Genomic DNA, 18611 nt, shown 5'->3' with positions numbered 1-18611 from the left:
CCCTGAGATCAAGAGTCTCATGCTCTACTGACTGAGCCAGCCAGGCACCCCAGAGTAAGTCTTTAAAAAACAACAAAAACAACAACAAAACTTTCAACCTGGACTTTATGGCTTTTTTAGAAAGCAATTCTATCATCTTTAGAACTATGAATTTACCATCAATGTATGAAGAAAAACATGCCATTATTTTCAGAGGCAAACATTCATTTTATTTAAAACCAAGAGTTATAATGGGGTGCCTGGGTGGCTCAGTCCACTGAACTCTTGATTTCAGCTGGGGTTGTGGTGTCACAGTTGTAGGATCAAGCCCTGCACCAGGCTCCACACTGGGCATGGAGCCTGCTTGGGATTCTCTCTCTCCCCTCTCTTTGCCCATCCCCCGCTCATGTGTGTGCTCTCTCTCTCAAAACAAACAACAAATAAACAAACATTAAAAAAAAAAAAACCCTAAAAGTTATGATATACTGAACTAAATACCAAATGACCCAAGTTTTGGTCCCAGTTTAAACAGTTCCATCTATGGTCAACTATTTTTGAAAAAGTAGGAAAGAATCAACAAATGGTGCTGGACATCACCACACAGAACATACAGAATAAACCTGGACCACTTTCCTACAGCATACACAAAAATAAATTCAAATGTGTGACATGAAACAATCAAAATCCTAGAGAAGAATACAGGCAGCAACTTCTCTGACCTTGGCTGTAGCAACTTCTTACGAGACACACTGTCCCAGGAGGCAAGGAAAACAAAAGCAAACATGAATTACTGGGACTTCATCAAGATAAAAAGCTTTTGCACAGGGAAGGAAACAATCAACAAAAGTAAAAGGCAGCCTACAGAACTGGAGAAGATAATTGCAAATGACATATCTGATAAAGGGTTAGTATCCAAAATCTATAAAGAACTTATCAAACTCAACACCCCAAAACACATAATTCAGTTAAGAAATGGGCAGAAGAGGGGCGCCTGGGTGGCTCAGTCGGTTAAGCGGCTGACTTCGGCTCAGGTCATGATCTCACGTTCTGTGAGTTCGAGCCCTGCGTCGGGCTCTGTGCTGACAGCTCAGAGCCTGGAGCCTGTTTCAGATTCTGTGTCTCCCTCTCCCTGACCCTCCCCCGTTCATGCTCTGTCTCTCTCTGTCTCAAAAATAAATAAACGTTAAAAAAAAAAAAATTAAAAAAAAAAAAAAAGAAATGGGCAGAAGACATGAATAGACATTTTTCCAAAGAAGACATCCAGATGGCTAACATGCACATGAAAAGATGCTCAACATCACTCATCATCAGGTAAATACACATCAAAACCACAATGAGATACCACCTCACACCTGTTATAAGGGCTAAAATTAACACAGGAAACAACAGATGTTGAGGATGCAGAAAAAGGGGAACCCTCTAACACTGTTGCTGGGAATGCAAACTGGTGCAGCCACTCTGGAAAACAGTATGGAGGTCCCTCAAAAAGTTAAAAATAGAACTACCCTATGGACCCAGCAATTGCACTACTAGCTATTTACCCAAAGGATACAAAAATACAGATTCGAAGGGGTATGTTCTCCTTGACGTTTCTAGCAGCATTATCAACAATAGCCAATGGATAAAGAAGATGTCTCTCTCTCTCTCTCTCTCTCTCTCTCTCTCTCTCACACACACACACACACGAATATTACTCAGCCATCAAAAAGAAAGAAATCTTGCCATTTGCAACAACATGGATGGTGATAGACTCTATTATGCTAAGCGAAATAAGTCAATCAAAGAAAGACAAATACCATATGATTTCACTCTTATGTGGAACTTAAAAAACAAAACAGATGAACATATGGGAAGGGGGTTAAAAAGAGAAGGAAATGGGAGCCTGGATGGTTCAGTCGGTTAAGCATCCGACTTTGGCTCAGGTCATGATCTCATGCTCATGAGTTTGAGCCCCACATCTGGCTCTGTGCTGACAGCTGGGAGCCTGGAGGCTGCTTCGGATTCTGTTTCCCTCTCTCTTAGCCCCTCCCCCAATCACATACACTCTCTCTCCCTCTCCTTCTCTCTCAAAAATAAACATTAAAAAAAAGAGAGAGAGAGGGAAACAAACCATAAGAAACTTTTTTTTTTAATTTTTTTTTTCAATGTTTATTTATTTTTGGGATAGAGAGAGACAGAGCATGAACGGGGGAGGGGCAGAGAGAGAGGGAGACACAGAATCGGAAACAGGCTCCAGGCTCTGAGCCATCAGCCCAGAGCCTGACGCGGGGCTCGAACTCACGGACCGCGAGATTGTGACCTGGCTGAAGTCGGACGCTTAACTGACTGCGCCACCCAGGCGCCCCAACCATAAGAAACTCTTAATGAAAGATAATAAAACCGAGGGTTGATGGAGGGAGGTGGGGGATGGGCTAAACCTGTGATGGGTATTAAGCAGGGCACTTGTTATGATGAGCACTAGGTATTATACTTAAGTGCTGAATCACTAAATTCTACTCCTGAAACCAGTATGATACTATATGTTAACTGACCAGAATTTAAATAAAAATTTGGAAGAAAAAAAGTTCCATCTCCTCCTCCATGCAACGAGAACACAAAATTAGACAATCTGTCTTCTAAATCTTAATTTCATGTTTTCATTCCCACCTTTAAAATTTTTTTTAATGTTATTTGTGAGAGAGAGAGAGAGAGAGAGAGAGAGAGAGCGAGCGCAGGAGAGGGGCAGAGAGAGAGGGAAACAAAGAATCTGAAACAGCTGGGTCCAGGCTCTGAGCTGTCAGCACAAAGCCCGACGGGGCTCAAACGCATGAACCTCGAGATCATGACCTGAGCCGAAGTCAGACACTCAAATGACTAAGCCACCCAGGCATCCCTCTTTTCCACTTTTTAACTGCAAATAAAATGTTACCAGAACACTCTATGCCACAAAAGCATACCAACTAATAAGTAGAGCCCAGAGTTATTATCAAAATGTTCTAGTAAAATGAAGCTAATCTGAAAAGTTTCAAATGCTTTAAAGGTATGTGTAAAGCAACACTTCTCCTAAATAAAACAAAGACAAAACATCTTAGGCCTCTATATGAAACCATATCCAAGGTCTGGTGATTTCTAAATTTTCAAGTCCACAGTTTAAAGAGTCAAAACACTCTGAACACCTCAAACCTAATAAGGATGCTCCATCAGAACACCATTTCAACCCTATGAGAAACTGGATACCACAAGGTCTGACCCACAGCCGGGAAAGCAGGAGAAAAGAACATTCCTTAACATTGTAATCAAAGTTCACCACTGTGGTTCCTAAACATCTTTGATTATGAGTAGTATATAAAATTAAAACGAATGCTTTGAAGAAATGTCACCATATCATAAAAGTAAAGCTCTTTTAGTAGCCCTCCCAACCCAAAAAGGCAATAATCATTGAATATAAAAGTTCATTAAATTTGGTACATTAACTCTTTTTTAACGTTTATTTATTTTTTTGAGATACAGGGACAGAGCATGAGCGAGGAGGAGTACAGACAGAGAGAGAGAGGCACAGAATCCAAAGCAGGCTCCAGGTACTGAGCTGTCAGCACAGAGCCTGATATGGGGCTGGAACCCACCAACCACAGATCATGACCTGAACCAAAGTTGGACACTTAAGTGACAGAGCCACCCAGACACCCCAATTTAGTACACTAACTTTAACTGCATTTATTTTTTTTCATTTTGCTGCTCAGTGGTTAAAAGTCGATCACAAATCCAGGAACTTGAAGGCTGCAACCTAAGTTTATTGTTAATCCCTAATGTTTACGGCCCATCCAGTCTGATTTATAATCCAGACTTTCCAAACCAACCTAGTAGCCATCTAGAATGCCTTCTTCCCATCTCCTCCTGTCCAAAGTACCTTCTCTTTCGAATGCCTTCAAGAACTTCGAAACTGCATCATGTTATTTCTTACATTCCTGTGTCTCTTTTATCTCATTTACTAGAACAACTTCCATGCCAAACGTTCTCTGGCCATTTGCCTTTTGCGGTTTCAACTATTCTGCAAAGCTGTGGATAACACTAATGCCCCTTTACAGAGGCTCAGCAAAGCTGTGGATAACACTAATGCCCCTTTACAGAGGCTCAGAGAAGAAAAGCAACTTATCCTAGTCACCCGACCCCTGAGGGCCCAAAACTGACATTGCCATCTATACCTGACTTCAAAGGCAATTGTTTTTCACCCTTCATTCCTACACAGGTCCTACTAAGTGCCAGGCAGTGCTAGGCGCTGAGGACACGAAGCCAAATGTTTCGATCCTGGTCCTCAAACGGGAGTCTACCTGCCGCTAAAACTAGGCGCGCAGCAAGCCCAGAAAAAGGAGCTGCGCCTGAGGCCTCCGCCCCTCCATCCCACCAGCGTGCGCACGACAGGGGCGCGGAGCCAGATCTTCTATACCGGGTAGGGGGCCAGTCCCGGGGCCTCCGTGGGCCTCAGACTTACGACAAACGTACAGGAGACAGAACTCCTCCAGCCCTTGTAGCTGTAAAAACTGGGCACTGCTAGTGAGAGTACCGGAGGAAAGGGAGCTAGGGAGCACTGCCAGAAGGTGCGGCGGGGTTGAAAAAAAGAGGGGGACACGGGAAGAGGAAAGAGGGGACAGAGAGTGGGGGGCCCGAAAGCGCCAACTGCGTGCTCGGCGCACGCGCGTCTGGGGCCGAAGGGGATGGGGGGAGTTGGATCTCCCGGCTCGAGGTCCGAGCGACGCCGCTGACCCTCAGGCCCCGTCGGGGAGAGCAAGGGTTTCTGCTCCCCTGCCGCCGGCCCCGCGTCGCCCCACTGTTTTCCCCACTCAGTACTCACCACTCGATTGTCCCGCTTCCCCATGGTGCGGGACTAAGCGCACAGTCAGACGCCGAGGAAGATCAAGCCAGAGAGGCGGCCGAGATGGGCCCGCCGCAGGTCCTTCTGCCTACTCCCCACCCTGCCCAGAGAGAGGCGCCTCGCGAACCTAGCGGCCGCACCCGACCACAGCGCCACCTGCCGTTTTGGAGGAGAGGAGGGCGCCGGCGATCACCCGCTTCTCCCAGGCTTCTCCTGGCGGATTCCTGTTCGTTACCAGGCGGATTCCTGTTCGTTACCAGGCGGATTCCTGTTCGTTACCAGGCGGATTCCTGTTCCTAACCACCCAGCCCCGGGCCGGCCGCCCGTGCTCTTCTATACTGCGTTCTCACCAACTCGGCTTAGACGTTTTTACTCTCTTCCATTCCTTATGCGCTGAAATCCTTACTCTAGGGGATACAAAGATTATCCCAACGCTTACTGTGGGCTTAACATAGTGCAAGTGCTGGCGGTGAAGAGAAGACCAGGACAGACATGTTCCCTCACAGAGTCCGGCCGGTGGGCAATTCATAGACTAGGTGATGGGAAGCTGGATATGGTGGACACGAAGATGATTAAAACACACCAAACCTTGGGGCGCCTGGGTGGCGCAGTCGGTTAAGCGTCCGACTTCAGCCAGGTCACGATCTCGCGGTCCTTGAGTTCGAGCCCCGCGTCGGGCTCTGGGCTGATGGCTCAGAGCCTGGAGCCTGTTTCTGATTCTGTGTCTCCCTCTCTCTCTGCCCCTCCCCCGTTCATGCTCTGTCTCTCTCTGTCCCAAAAATAAATAAATGTTGAAACACACACACACACACACACACACACCCCAAACCTGCTTTCAAATGGCCTGTCTACAACCTGCTAGGGGATATACATACACAGAGCCAACTTTATTGCACGATGTGTCATAATAACTTAAGTACAGTACTAAAACTTCAAGGGAGGTGATCTGGGTTCCAGAGAAGGAGCCAAGTATTTATCGACATGGTGAGAGCTGGGCCACTCTGGGCCCATCTCAGCACAATGTCATTAGAAAGTAATCGAAAATCAACTTTAATCTTTTTTGGACTCTTGAAAAAAAGCAAAATAGGCTTATATTATTATATACATGAACACTCCTTAAAATTATCTTTCCTAGGGCGCCTCGGTGGCCCAGTCGGATGAGCGTCCAATTTAGGCTCAGGTCATGATCTCACCGCTTGTGAGTTCGAACCCCGCATGGGGCTCTTTGTTGTCAGCACAAAGCCCACTTTGGATCTTCTTCCCCCTCTCTCTCTGCCCCTTCCCCATCCGCAAGCTCTCGAAAATAAACATTACAAAACAAAAACAAAAACAAAAACAAAAAAAACCCCTCTTTCCCAATTTCCATCTCTCTCTCCCCTTTCTCATACTGCATTGCACAACAGATGCTGCCAACTCCCATTTTCTCTCAAAACTTTCCCAAACTCTCTTAAATGCAGCCATTGGTGGTTCTACTCCCCACTAGATGTTCACTCTCCTGAGTAATTCATTTTGCTTTTTACTGTAAATTGGTCCTCTAGTCTCATTTCTCCCCCTCCTCCTCCTCCTCCTCCTCCTCCTCCTCCTCCTCCTCCTCTTCCATTACCCCTGATTTAAGCTGGGGACTTCCACCAAAGACAGGCTTCCCAGGATGCACAAGAGGAAGACAGGAATCTGTGAATATTAAAGTTTTTTTTTTCATGGCTACTTTAAACTTCGTAGATATTATTTCCGGTGCTCCAACATAAGCATTATGATATCTGTGAAAGAATACAGTTTTTCTCTTTAGCTCCTTCTTACCTTTGACTTCCTTTGGCTGGTTATACAGAGTACAGAGATTTTTAAAATATGATAATGATATAATCAAACAGAAATTTTTTTTGTTTCCTGTGGATGGTTCCCCCTCTGGTAATGTATACAGCACATTCCAGATGGTACATGGATGCCATGGAAGGATAGAGAAACAGGAAAATGACCCGTAGAAATAATGAAGAAGGCCAGAGCAATTGGGAGCTCACCTGAGTGGACTCCATAAAGAAAGGGTTGGTCCTGGCCTTCTCAGGATGTAACTTACAGTGACTCAATCAGAAGAATAAAGAAATGCTTTATACATCCTCTGTACAGTGTGATTTGCTAATAAACACATTTCCCTTCTAGCTATGGACCTATATAACCCTCCCAAATGTTCTAGACAGAACTAAGCAACTGCATTCCATTTTTCACATGAGAAAAACTGAGGCTAAGATAAGTTAGGTAATTTGCCCCAAGTCCCATAGCTAGAAAGTGGAGAAGCTGGGGCTTCAAATACAGGTGTGACAAACTTGAAAGCCTATACTTTCCTTACAATATCACACTGCCTTTGAAGGATGAGGGATAATTGAGAAGTGTCATTACAGGTGGATTGGGAAGGTGACAAACTCCCACAGAGGAGCTGAAATGGAAAGATACTGCAAACAGAGGGAACAGTCTGAGTAAAAGGAAAGGTAATCAGGTGTGGCAGCATAGACCAAATGTGCTGGGGGAGCGGGGAAGCAAGGCTGGAAAGGTACATTGTAGCTGGAGGCAAAGGGCCTCGAATGCTAACGGAGGAAGTTTTATTTTATTCTGCAAAGTTTTTGAATAAAGGAATAACTTGAGCAATGATAAAACACAAAGCTCCAAATAGTGATGGTGTAGGGATTTTCACTATTGAAACTATTCCTATTTCACTATTCCTATTTTCACTATCCCTGGTACAGGGATTTTCAACTTGAATAGCATTCAACGATTTTAACTCAAAAGGCATCTTTAACATTAAATACACTTGGACTGACTTGGATCTGTATCCATATTTAATACTGTAGTTAAATATTATATACTCTTCATTGTTGTTCTGTGGGTATATAAGAATTTCAACAACAGAGACACAGAAACCCAATCCACAAAACGCAAGTGTTCGTTGAGTGGGCATATCCCTAGACTTGAGATGGAAGCATGGAGTTTTCATGTTTGAAGACATAGCCATGTGATTATCCAACTATCTTAATTGGAAAAGACAGGAAAAGACAGGAACCAAGGTAAATATCCATTACAAAGGAACTGGTAAAATAAAGTATGGTACATCCATGCAATGGCAAACTACCCAGGTATTTAGAAAGTGATGTACAGCTGTATGTATTGATATGGAAAAATAGCCATGATACTTTATTAAGAGAGAAAATTTTAAAAGAGTATATAGAATATGAGAGCACGTGCATTAACAGGAGGATATATTGGTTGAACCATATGAAATTGTTGATATTTAGCAATTTCTAACCTATGTGAATGGCAATCATATGGTTTAACTTGTTACATATATATGCTTGAATATGTCCAGGAAAATTTCTGGAAAGTTTACACACTAAACTCTTACTGCTGGTTACTTTATAATAGTATTAGTGAGTTGAAGTGTTGGGGGGGCATATTTTTCACCATATAGCCTTATTTTCTGATTTATTTTATTAAAATTTTGCTCAACTAATCAACCCCCCTTTCTGATTCCTCTCTCACCATGTCAGTTCTGGATGTGATGTCACTTACACAGAGAGAAAACAGTGACCAGTAAACATGATCATCTTGTGCTTTAAACAGGTGTATTTCTCACTGCAAAAAATATAAAAAAGATACATTTTTAAAAAGATTTTGAATCACGAAAACCAAATAGCCACTTTATTATCTATCTACCTATCATCTATCTATCTATAGTCTTCAGGTCTCTCTCTTTTTTTTTTTAATTATCATGCTATGAATTCATAGGGAATGGGTCCCAGCAGCTCAGGCTCCTTTCCATTGGTTCTCACAAATTGTGCTTCTCTGGGTAGTGCAGGCTGTTACTTCAGTTGAACCCAAGTACTTTTCTCTTGGGCTTCCTTCTTTTTCTGATCATTTTCCTTCACACACTTCGGGAAGCTCTCTTGGCTCTTTGAGTGCTACTATGCTCAATATGTACATTAATTCTCTTGGCAAGAATCTTGCCTTTAACTTGTCTGTTTACAACAATGCCAACAGCATGCTGGGTAACACTGTAGCCTCTTGCAGTTTTGCCATGGTAACATTTCTGGGGCGTTCCTTTTTGAATAGTGCCATTCCCCTGATGTCTACAATATCACTTTTCCTGTAGATAGGCATGTATGTGGCCAAAGGAACCACTTCGTGTTTTCTGAAAAGGTCTGGAGAACATATAGCGGGTGCCTCTCCTCTTTCCCTTTGTGTTGGTCATTTTGGTGAATTACTGGAAGGTGGCGATTTGTCCAAAAGGGAGCCATTTACTTTACTTACATTTCCTTTTGTAAACCCATGGTTCATTACTATTAATGGGCAGGGGCAGTGGAAGTTACCAAGCACAGTGAGTCAGAAAGGAAAATTCCTGATGTTCATTAGAGCTTCAACTAAATCAACGTGTTACAGTTTTACTATAATTCTCCTCTTGTTCCCATCTCTATTGAGGTGACTCACCAGCTATAAAAGTTCTTTGCCAATTATTTCAGGTTGACTTTTGCTAGCAATGAAAGAGAACACCTTTAATTTAAAAAATTAACTTGATTGAGGTATACCTTACATATAATAAAATTCACCAGTTTGAAATATACAGTTTGTTGAATTTTAACAAATGCCTAGTCTATATTTTGACCATTACAGTCAAAATATAGAATGTGTTCATTTCTCTAAAAGTGCCTTTGTGCCCTCTTGCAGTCTCCCAGGGTGGGAGGCTGATCTATTTTCTGTCAGTATGGTTTTTTGCCTTTTCTGGAATTTCATATCAATGCAATCAAATATGAGGTATATTTTTGTGTCTGATTTCTTCCACTTAATGATACTTTTGAGATTCACCTGTGTTGTGTGAGCCTGATGCGGGGCTCAAACCCTTCAGCCGTGAGTGAGATCATGACCTGAGCTGAAGTCAGATGCTTAACCGACTGAGCCACCCTGGTGCCCCAGTGGCATTATTTAAAAGTTTATTTATTTTGAGAAAGGGGGAGGGAAAGACAGAGAGGAAGAGAGAGAATCCCAAGCAGGCTCTACCTAATGCGGGGTTCGATCTCATGAACTGTGAGATTACAAACTGAGCCAAAATCAAGAGTTGGACGCTTAACCGACTGAGCCACCCAAGCGCCCCTCAGTGGTATTTGTCACAATGATTATTCTCTTTTCCTCAAAAGATTTTTCTTCACTTTCTAGACATCACCACATGTTCCTTCTAAAGGCCATTTAGTCTTTGTTGCTTCTTCTTCTTCATCTCTGGTCTATAAATATTAGGCTTAGTTCTGGGATCTCTTCCTTTTATATATACTTTTTCCCTTGGTGATTTCATCCAATCTCTGGCTTCAAATACCATTCATATACTGATGACTCCAAAAATTTCATCTCCAATCTACCTCTTCCTTGGACTTCAGATTCACATTTAACTGCCTTGTCAACATCCCCACTTCAGTGTCTAATATGTATCTCCAACTTAACACGTTCCAAATCCAGCTCTCAGTATTACCCCTAAAAGCAGCTCCTCCTATATTCTTCTCATCTCAGTAAATGGCAATTTGATTTTTCCAAGTGCTCAAGCCAAAATCCTTAGAAACGTTCTAGCTTCTTCTCTCTCAGTGTATATACTGTCAACTTTACTTTCAAAATATGATCTTCTTCCACTTCTCCACTGTTTTCACTTTGAGTGAAGCCCCTGCTATCTTTCATTTGGCTTATATCAAGAGCCACCTAACTGGTCTCCCTGTTTCTGCTCTTGCTACCCTAAAGTCTATTCTCGAGAGAGCAGCCAGAGTGGTACTTTAAAACACACATCAGATCATGTGCCAGTTCTGTGCATCTCACCTTTGAATGGCTTTCCATCTTATTCACAGTAAATGGCAAAGTTTTTACATTGACTTACAGGCCCCTACAAGATATGCTTCCCCCTGCCACTTACTTCTCTGGATATCTCCTAGCGTTTTCTAGCCATCGGTTGCAGCCACACCAGTCTCCTTGCTGGTCTTTGGCAATCTCTGTCATGCTCCTGCCTTAAGGCGTTTGCACTGGCTATTTCTTTCATCACATCTCCACCTGGATCCTTCTTTTCTTTAAGGTCTTCAAATGTCCTTCTCCATGAGGCTTTCATCCTGTTTAAAATTGCATCCCCATAGCACTCTCTCTGCCTTTTCTCTGTTTTGTTTTTTTTCTACAGCACTTGCGTAACATCCTAGATATATTGTGATAGTTATTTGCTTGCCTCCCTTCAGTAGAAATAAGCTCCATTAAGGCAATAAATCTTCACTATTTTGTCTGCTGCCATAACCCGGTGCCTGGGACAGGGCTAGGCACATAACAGGTGCTCAATAAATACTAAACGAATCAATGAATATTCCCACCACCAAATCTTTAAATCTGCACCCACGGTCTTTGCTGGCCCTCCTATTAGAGCTTTTCTCTATCAAAGTGCAGTTCTCCTTCTTGTGCTCCTTCATTCCTGCGGCTGTTCTTTCTCACTCCTTCCCCTTCAATCACTGTGTCCCCCCAGCAGACTCTCTTCCATCTCACTCAGAAAAAAAGGCCTCCTTTGATATCACATCCTTTTCAAGCTGTACCTCAATTCTCCGTTCCGCTTCATGGCTAAGTCTCTCGAAGAGGTTGTCTAACATTCTCTCTCCACCTCCCTAATTTCATCTCTGACTACTCTTCTCCCCTCGCTCTGCTCTCTATGCCCTCAGCACATCGGTCTCCTTTCTGTGCCTGTACGCTCAGTACTCCACCTGGTTTCCTGTCTCTTCCTTTATGCTTCAACTCAACGCTTCTTACAGGGCCTTTCCTGCCGACCATGATCCAAGTACTTTTTATCTTATCATGTCTTTCTTTTCTTTATGGCACTTATCATAACGTAATTATCTTGAGCACATATTTATTTATTGTCTGTCTCCTACTAAAATGTTAGCTCCACAAGAGCAAGTGCCGTATTTGTCTTGTTCACAGCTGTATCTATAGAGTTTAAAGGTGCTTGGCACAGAGTAAAGGTTCAATAAATGTTGAATGAGTGAATGAGTTTCCAGTGACTAGATGACTTAAGTCTAACTCATGTGTGCAAATAGATGCATTCATAGTACTGCTCATGGAAGCACTGTTTCATATACAAAACAATGGGATGGCTGGGGAGAAAGGTCTATCAATAGGGGATCGACTAAGTAAATTAGAATACATTTACACAATGGCACACTATACAGCCATACTAAAGGGTGATGTAAATTTGTATTTATTCAAATGACAAATTATCCAGGATATTATGTAAACAAATAAACAAACAACTCCCAAAGCACAATTTATTGGAGTGCACAGCCCATTTCTGTGGTATAAAATTATATTGATGTATCTTTGTAAAGTTAGGTATCTAGAAATTGTTTATCAAAATATTAGCAGTAGTCTTATCTAGGTGGTAGAATTTGTATGTTGTTGTTTTTTTTTTAATTTTTTTTTCAACGTTTATTTATTTTTGGGACAGAGAGAGACAGAGCATGAACGGGGGAGGGGCAGAGAGAGAGGGAGACACAGAATCGGAAACAGGCTCCAGGCTCTGAGCCATCAGCCCAGAGCCTGACGCGGGGCTCAAACTCACGGACCGCGAGATCGTTACCTGGCTGAAGTCGGACGCTTAACCGACTGCGCCACCCAGGCGCCCCATAATTTGTATGTTTTTAAGAAACGTATTTTTTTCCTTTAGTTTTTGTATTTTTAAAGTTATTTTATGGTCAATATGTAATCATTTTATTTCACCAGCTACATATAAATCGTCTGGTCACTGGAAACTCATTCACTTATTCACTTCTAGACCCTAGAGCATACGCTCATATTTTTTTCTTGTGTGTTATATGCAATCGTATGCCAGGACTGTTTGAAGCTAACACCACCATCTACTTCTGACTTGGAGAGAATGACTTCAGGAAATAAGATAATTTGTATTTGTATAGCATGTCAGAATGTCTGGCACTTCAGGCGGTGGTTCCTTGAATGTTAATTGCCTCCCTTGTTCTCTCCCTGAGAGCGCCATTATTTTGCCGCACATACAGTTAGGTAACACTGTATCACAGTGAAATCCAACAAGCAGGAGGGAGGGTCTTTTATCACAAACCATCACTTTTGACACTTCTGCATCTTTGTATCATATGCTGTTTGAAAGGTTGCGGCCAGTAGATGTTGAGTGAATAGGAGTGAACTTGACATTCCTTATCAGCTTTTTGAATACACTGTCATAATAGATGTCATTTTCCAATGAGGAATCATGGGGACCAAAGGAGGTACAGGATTTAGAACAATGGGCCCCATTACAAGTGTTCTCAAAATGTTCTGCAGGAGAGTGAATTGTAGTGGGGGGGTGGGGTCTGTTGATGTAGTAGTCCCGGGCAGTTACTGAAGTCATGAAATGTCTTTGAAGTCATCTATATTATTATAAAATTTTAATTTTGCATTCTATTCCAGTCTTCTTAAATGTTATTCTGAAAATAGCGGTTTTTTTAAAATTTTTTTTCCACGTTTTTATTTTATTTTTGGGACAGAGAGAGACAGAGCATGAACGGGGGAGGGGCAGAGAGAGAGGGAGACACAGAATGGGAAACAGGCTCCAGGCTCTGAGCCATCAGCCCAGAGCCTGACGCGGGGCTCGAACTCACGGACCGCGAGATCGTGACCTGGCTGAAGTCGGACGCTTAACCGACTGCGCCACCCAGGCGCCCCAATAGCGTCTTTCTTAATGAAACATTTTTCTCTTTTAAGAAAATTGATGTTTGAGGAATGTAGATCTTTTTATGTGTAGCTTTGCATTCTCCCCTTATACTCCAGATTTCTGGGAATCCCCATTTGAAAAGTTGCAGGCTCCACTATCATGGTTTTTATCCACATTTAAATAAGGATACTACTCTTGCATTTAGCTTTTCAATAGTTTGAAATTACAGTGCAGAGCAGCGACCTCAAGTTATAGTACTGATAGAGGAGAGAGGGAGCTGGGTTAGGATTTTTGGTGCAATTGATAGAAATTTACTTGAGCTACGTAAGTTAATCGGAGAAAAGAAAAAAAGCTAGAGACAGACTTCATTATAAGGATATGGGGAGTTTCAGAGCCTGGGGAAGAGGAGCCAGAAGGTTGTCTGGATCCAGTCTCTGCACATTACCATCTCGATCTCCACGGATCAGCACCCCATGATCCCCTGTGTACACAGGGAGAAATACAGCTATTTGCAGCTCTGAATTTATAGATAGCATTCACAGATGTAGAAGAGACGGATGCACAGTCTCTTGGTCCCATATCCCTTGGGATGCTATGGTTCCCCAATCTGCTCCATCCAGGAAAGGGGGGATTTGCAGAACAAGTATGACCTCCTGGGGCCCATCCCTGCTGGGAGTTCTTCCCTAGATAGCAGTAAACTAGGCTGACACTTCAAAGGGCAAAAATCAGTGGCAAAGGCCTTTGGGCTTTTTATAAAATGAAATTCTAAGTGAGCACAGCAGAGATAACTAGAGCTCAACCGAAGGATCTTTCTGTGTGCTGCTTTTGAAGAAAATGGTCCGTCAAACCTGGTTGTTGATGCCCACAGTTTGTGGAAACATATATGAGTGACTTCTTAAACTACAAACTTTCAATTTTATAAAATTATATTTATTTATTTTTGAGAGAGAGTGAGCACAAGTGGGGATGGGGCAAAGAGAGAGAGGGAGACCCAGAATCCGAAGCAGGTTCCAGGCTCTTAGCTGTCAGCACAGAGCCTGACACCGGGCTCGAACCTACAAACCGTGAGATCATGACCTGAGCTGAAGTCAGACACTCAACCAACTGAGCCACCTTGGCGCCCCAAACTTTCAATTTCTCAATAAAGGCCATATTCTTGACTTTCTGTACGATCCCTCCTGAATATTTCATATAAATTTTTAAAATTTAGATGCAATTCAGGACCTGTTGCACAAAATTAAGGCAAGTCCTACTGAAAGCTCCCAGGTAATTCTGGAGGACTACTTTAAACATACCTGATATCAACCCATAACCAGTAAAGAAATCTCCCAAAAAACAAGAGTCCACGGCCAGATGGCTTTCCAGGGGAATTCTACCAAATATTTAAAGAAGAGTTAACACCTATTCTCTTGAAGCTGTTCCAAAAAGTAGAAATGGAAGGAAAACTTCTAAACTGTATGAAGCCAGCATTACCTTGATTCCAAAACCAGACAAAGACCCTACTAAAAAAGGAGAACTGTAGACCGATTTCCCTGATGAACATGGATGCAAAAATCCTCAACAAGATACTAGCCAACTGGATCCAACAACACATTAAAAACATTATTCACCACAACCAAGTAGGATTTACGCCTGGGATGCAGGGCTGGTTCAATATCCACAAAACAATCAGTGTGATACATCACATCAATAAAAGAAAGGACAAGAACCACGTGATCCTCTCAATAGATGCAGAGAAAGCATGTGACAAAACACACCATCCTTTCTTGATAAAAACCCTCAAGTAGGGATAGAAGGATCACACCTTGAGATCACAAAAGCCATGTATGAAAGACCCGCCACTAATATCATCCTCAATGGGGAAAAACAGAGCTTTCCCCCTAAGGTCAGGAACAAGACAGGGATGTCCACTTTTGCCACTGTTATTCAACATAGTATGGGAAGTCTTAGCCTCTGCAGACAACACAAAGAAATAAAAGGCATCCAAATTGGCCAGGAGGAGGTCAAACTTTCACTCTTTGCAGATGACATGATACTCTATATGGAAAACTCAAAAGATTCCACCAAAAAACTGCTAGAACTGATCCATAATCAGTAAAGTTGCAGGATATAAAATCAATGCACAAAAATCAGTTGCATTCCTGTACACCAATAATGAAGGAACAGAAAGAGAAATCAAGGAATCAATCCCATTTACAATTGCAGCAAAAACCATAAAATACCTAGGAATAAATCTAACCAAAGAGGTGAAAAATCTATACACTGAAAACTATAGAAAGCTTATGAAAGAAATAGAAGACACACACACACACACACACACACACACACACACACACACACAAAAGGAAAAATATTCCATGCTCCTGGATAGGAAGAAAAAATATGGCTAAAAGTCAATACTACCCAAAGCAATCTACATATTCCATGCAATCCCTATCACAATAACACCAGCATTCTTCACAGAGCTAGAACAAACAAGCCTAAAATTTCTATGGAACCAGAAAAGACCCCGAATAGCCAAAGCAATCTTGAAAAAGAAAACCAAAGCAGGAAGCATCAACAATCCCGGACTTCAAGCTGTATTACAAAGCTGTAATCATCCAGACAGTATGGTACTGGCACAAAAACACTCAGATCAATAGAACAGAATAGAGAACCCAGAAATGGACCCACAAATGTAGGGCCAACTAGTCTTTGACAAAGCAAGAAAGGATATCCAATGGAACAAAGACAGTCTCTTCAGCAAACGGTGCTGGGAAAAATGGACAGCAACATGCAGAAAAATGAACCTGGACCACTTTCTTACACCATACACACAAATAAAGTCAAAATGGATGAAAGACCTAAACCTAAGACAGGAAGCCATCAAAATCCTTGAGAAGAAAGCAGACAAAAACCTCTTTGACCTTGGCCGCAGCAACTTCTTACTCAACACGTCTCCAGGGGCAAGGGAAACAAAAGCAAAAATGAGCTATTGGGACCTCAGCAAAGTAAAATTTTCTGCACAGCAAAGGAAACAATCAGCAAAACTAAAAGGCAAACAACAGAGTGGGAGAAGATATTTGCAAATGACATATCAGATAAAGGGTTAGTATCCAAAATCTATAAAGAACTTATCAAACTCAACACCCAAAAAACAAATAATCCAGTGAAGAAACGGGAAAAAAACATGAATAGACACTTTTCCAAAGACATCCAGATGGCCAACCGACACATGAAAAAGCTCAACCTCACTCATCATCAGGGAAATACAAATCAAAACCACAAGGAGATACCACCTCACACCTGTCAACATGGCTAACATTAACAACTCAGGCAACAACAGATGTTGGCGAGGATGCGGAGAAAGAGGATCTCTTTTGCACTGCTGATAAGAATGCAAACTGGTGTAGCCACTCTGGAAAACAGTATGGAGGTTCCTCAAAAAATTAAAAATAGAACTACCTTGCGACCCAGCAATTACACTACTAGATATGTATCCAAGGTATACAGGTGTGCTGTTTTGAAGAGACACATGCACCCCAATGTTTATAGCAGCAGTATCAACAACAGCCAAAGTTTGGAAAAAGCCCAAATGTCCATCGATGGATGGATGAAGAAGATGTGGTATATATATATATATATATATATATATGATATATATATATATATATATATATATATATATATATATATATATATATAATGGAGTGTTACTCGGCAATCAAAAAGAATGAAATCTTGCTGTTTGCAACTATGTGGATGAAACTAGAGGATATTATGTTAAGCAAAATTAGTCAGAGAAAGACAAATATCATATGACTTCACATATATGAGGACTTTAAGATACAAAACAGATGATCAGAAGGGAAGGGAAGCAAAAATAATATAAAAACAGGGAGGGGGACAAAACATAAGAGACTCTTAAATATAGAGAACAGAGGGTTGCTGGAGGTGTTGTGGGAAGGGGGATGGGCTAAATGGGTAAGGGGCTTAAGGAATCTATTCCTGAAGTCATTGTTGCACCATGTGCTAACTAACTTGGATGCAAATTATTAAAAAAATAAATTATAGAAAAAAACCCCTGATATCATACATGAAGAGGAGAATGAATGAGAAAGCAACACTTCTGATTTGCTGTGTTAATAACTCAGTAGCTGCTTCATCTGTCACTCTGTATATCAGTCGAACAAGAAGAGGCACACATTAACAGAAATTGTCTTCCTCTTTAACACCCTTTGGTGGTTCCAAATTCCTTTATATGGCATATTAAACCCTTCTCGACATCACCTCCAGATTCCTGCATATACCCATCCCCCCTTACTGTTTTCAAACTGTAAGTCGTGGCCTATTAGTGGGGTTATGGGATCAGTTTAGTGAGTTGCCACCAGTATTTTCAGAGTGGAGAATAACAAAATAGAAAAGAGAACATGTGGGGCACCCAGCATCATTTTGTGAAATGTAAGTTTCCAGTACATGTATGTGTGGATCTGTGCACATGTGTGTATATAACAGATCATGCTGTGAGATTATAGGTCTTTCTGTAGGTTATGAACCAGATGTTAACAGCCACTGCCCCCAGGGTGGCCTCACCAATCTTCCTGCTCCCTCTTTCATAATTGCATACCTTTACAAATGCAAAGTATTTCTGCTTGTATGCTTGGCAGACCTTGACTTTTGGTTTTGAGTCCACTCAAGCATCATTTCCAGTGGGAAAACTCTGCTCATCTCCAGATTATCAGCAGTTGGTCATACAAACCTTTTCACATTCCCCATCTGTAAGCTTTGGAAAGGACTGCCATGTCTTACTTTTGAGTTGTCAGAGTTTAGCATGTCAACTAGTAAGAGCTAATTAAACATTTGTTACTGAAACTTTAAGCTCAATGAGCTGTTATTTAGTTTTTAAACACATCTGAAGCCTTAAAAGGAGTCTCTTGTAACAAAAGTTGAAAACATCATGCTAAAATGTGCTATTTAATTATAACTTACTTTACTCACCGTAATTATATTCATTTTACGTTAAGTAAAAAGAAAAATAGCTAGGATAGTAATTCATCTCCAAGAAAGCAGTCTAAGATTGTTGGGTTTTTTATTATT

At 41.7% G+C, this 18611-nt stretch overlaps 1 protein-coding gene across 3 annotated transcripts in view; it reads right to left on the bottom strand.

Moving 5' to 3' along the window:
* Nucleotides 1-4944, bottom strand: part of FAM133B (family with sequence similarity 133 member B) — a 31940-nt gene extending 26996 nt beyond the window's left edge. The window contains exon 1 of one of the 3 annotated variants that reach the window (XM_040472683.1): nt 4808-4944. In XM_040472683.1, coding sequence (XP_040328617.1) covers nt 4808-4831 — 24 coding nt within the window. In that variant the 5' untranslated portion in view covers nt 4832-4944. Of the gene's footprint in view, nt 1-4458; nt 4726-4807 lie in introns of those variants that run through there. The other 2 variants (XM_040472684.1, XM_040472685.1) reach the window with 2 other exon arrangements.
* Nucleotides 4945-18611: the final 13667 nt, after the last annotated feature.

Source organism: Herpailurus yagouaroundi, unplaced genomic scaffold (genome assembly GCF_014898765.1).
Source record: "Herpailurus yagouaroundi ecotype Mexico unplaced genomic scaffold, PumYag 100, whole genome shotgun sequence".
Taxonomy (NCBI): Eukaryota; Metazoa; Chordata; class Mammalia; order Carnivora; family Felidae; genus Herpailurus; species Herpailurus yagouaroundi.
The sequence above is the reverse complement of the archived record's forward strand: the minus strand, read 5'-3'. Positions and strand labels throughout refer to the sequence as shown.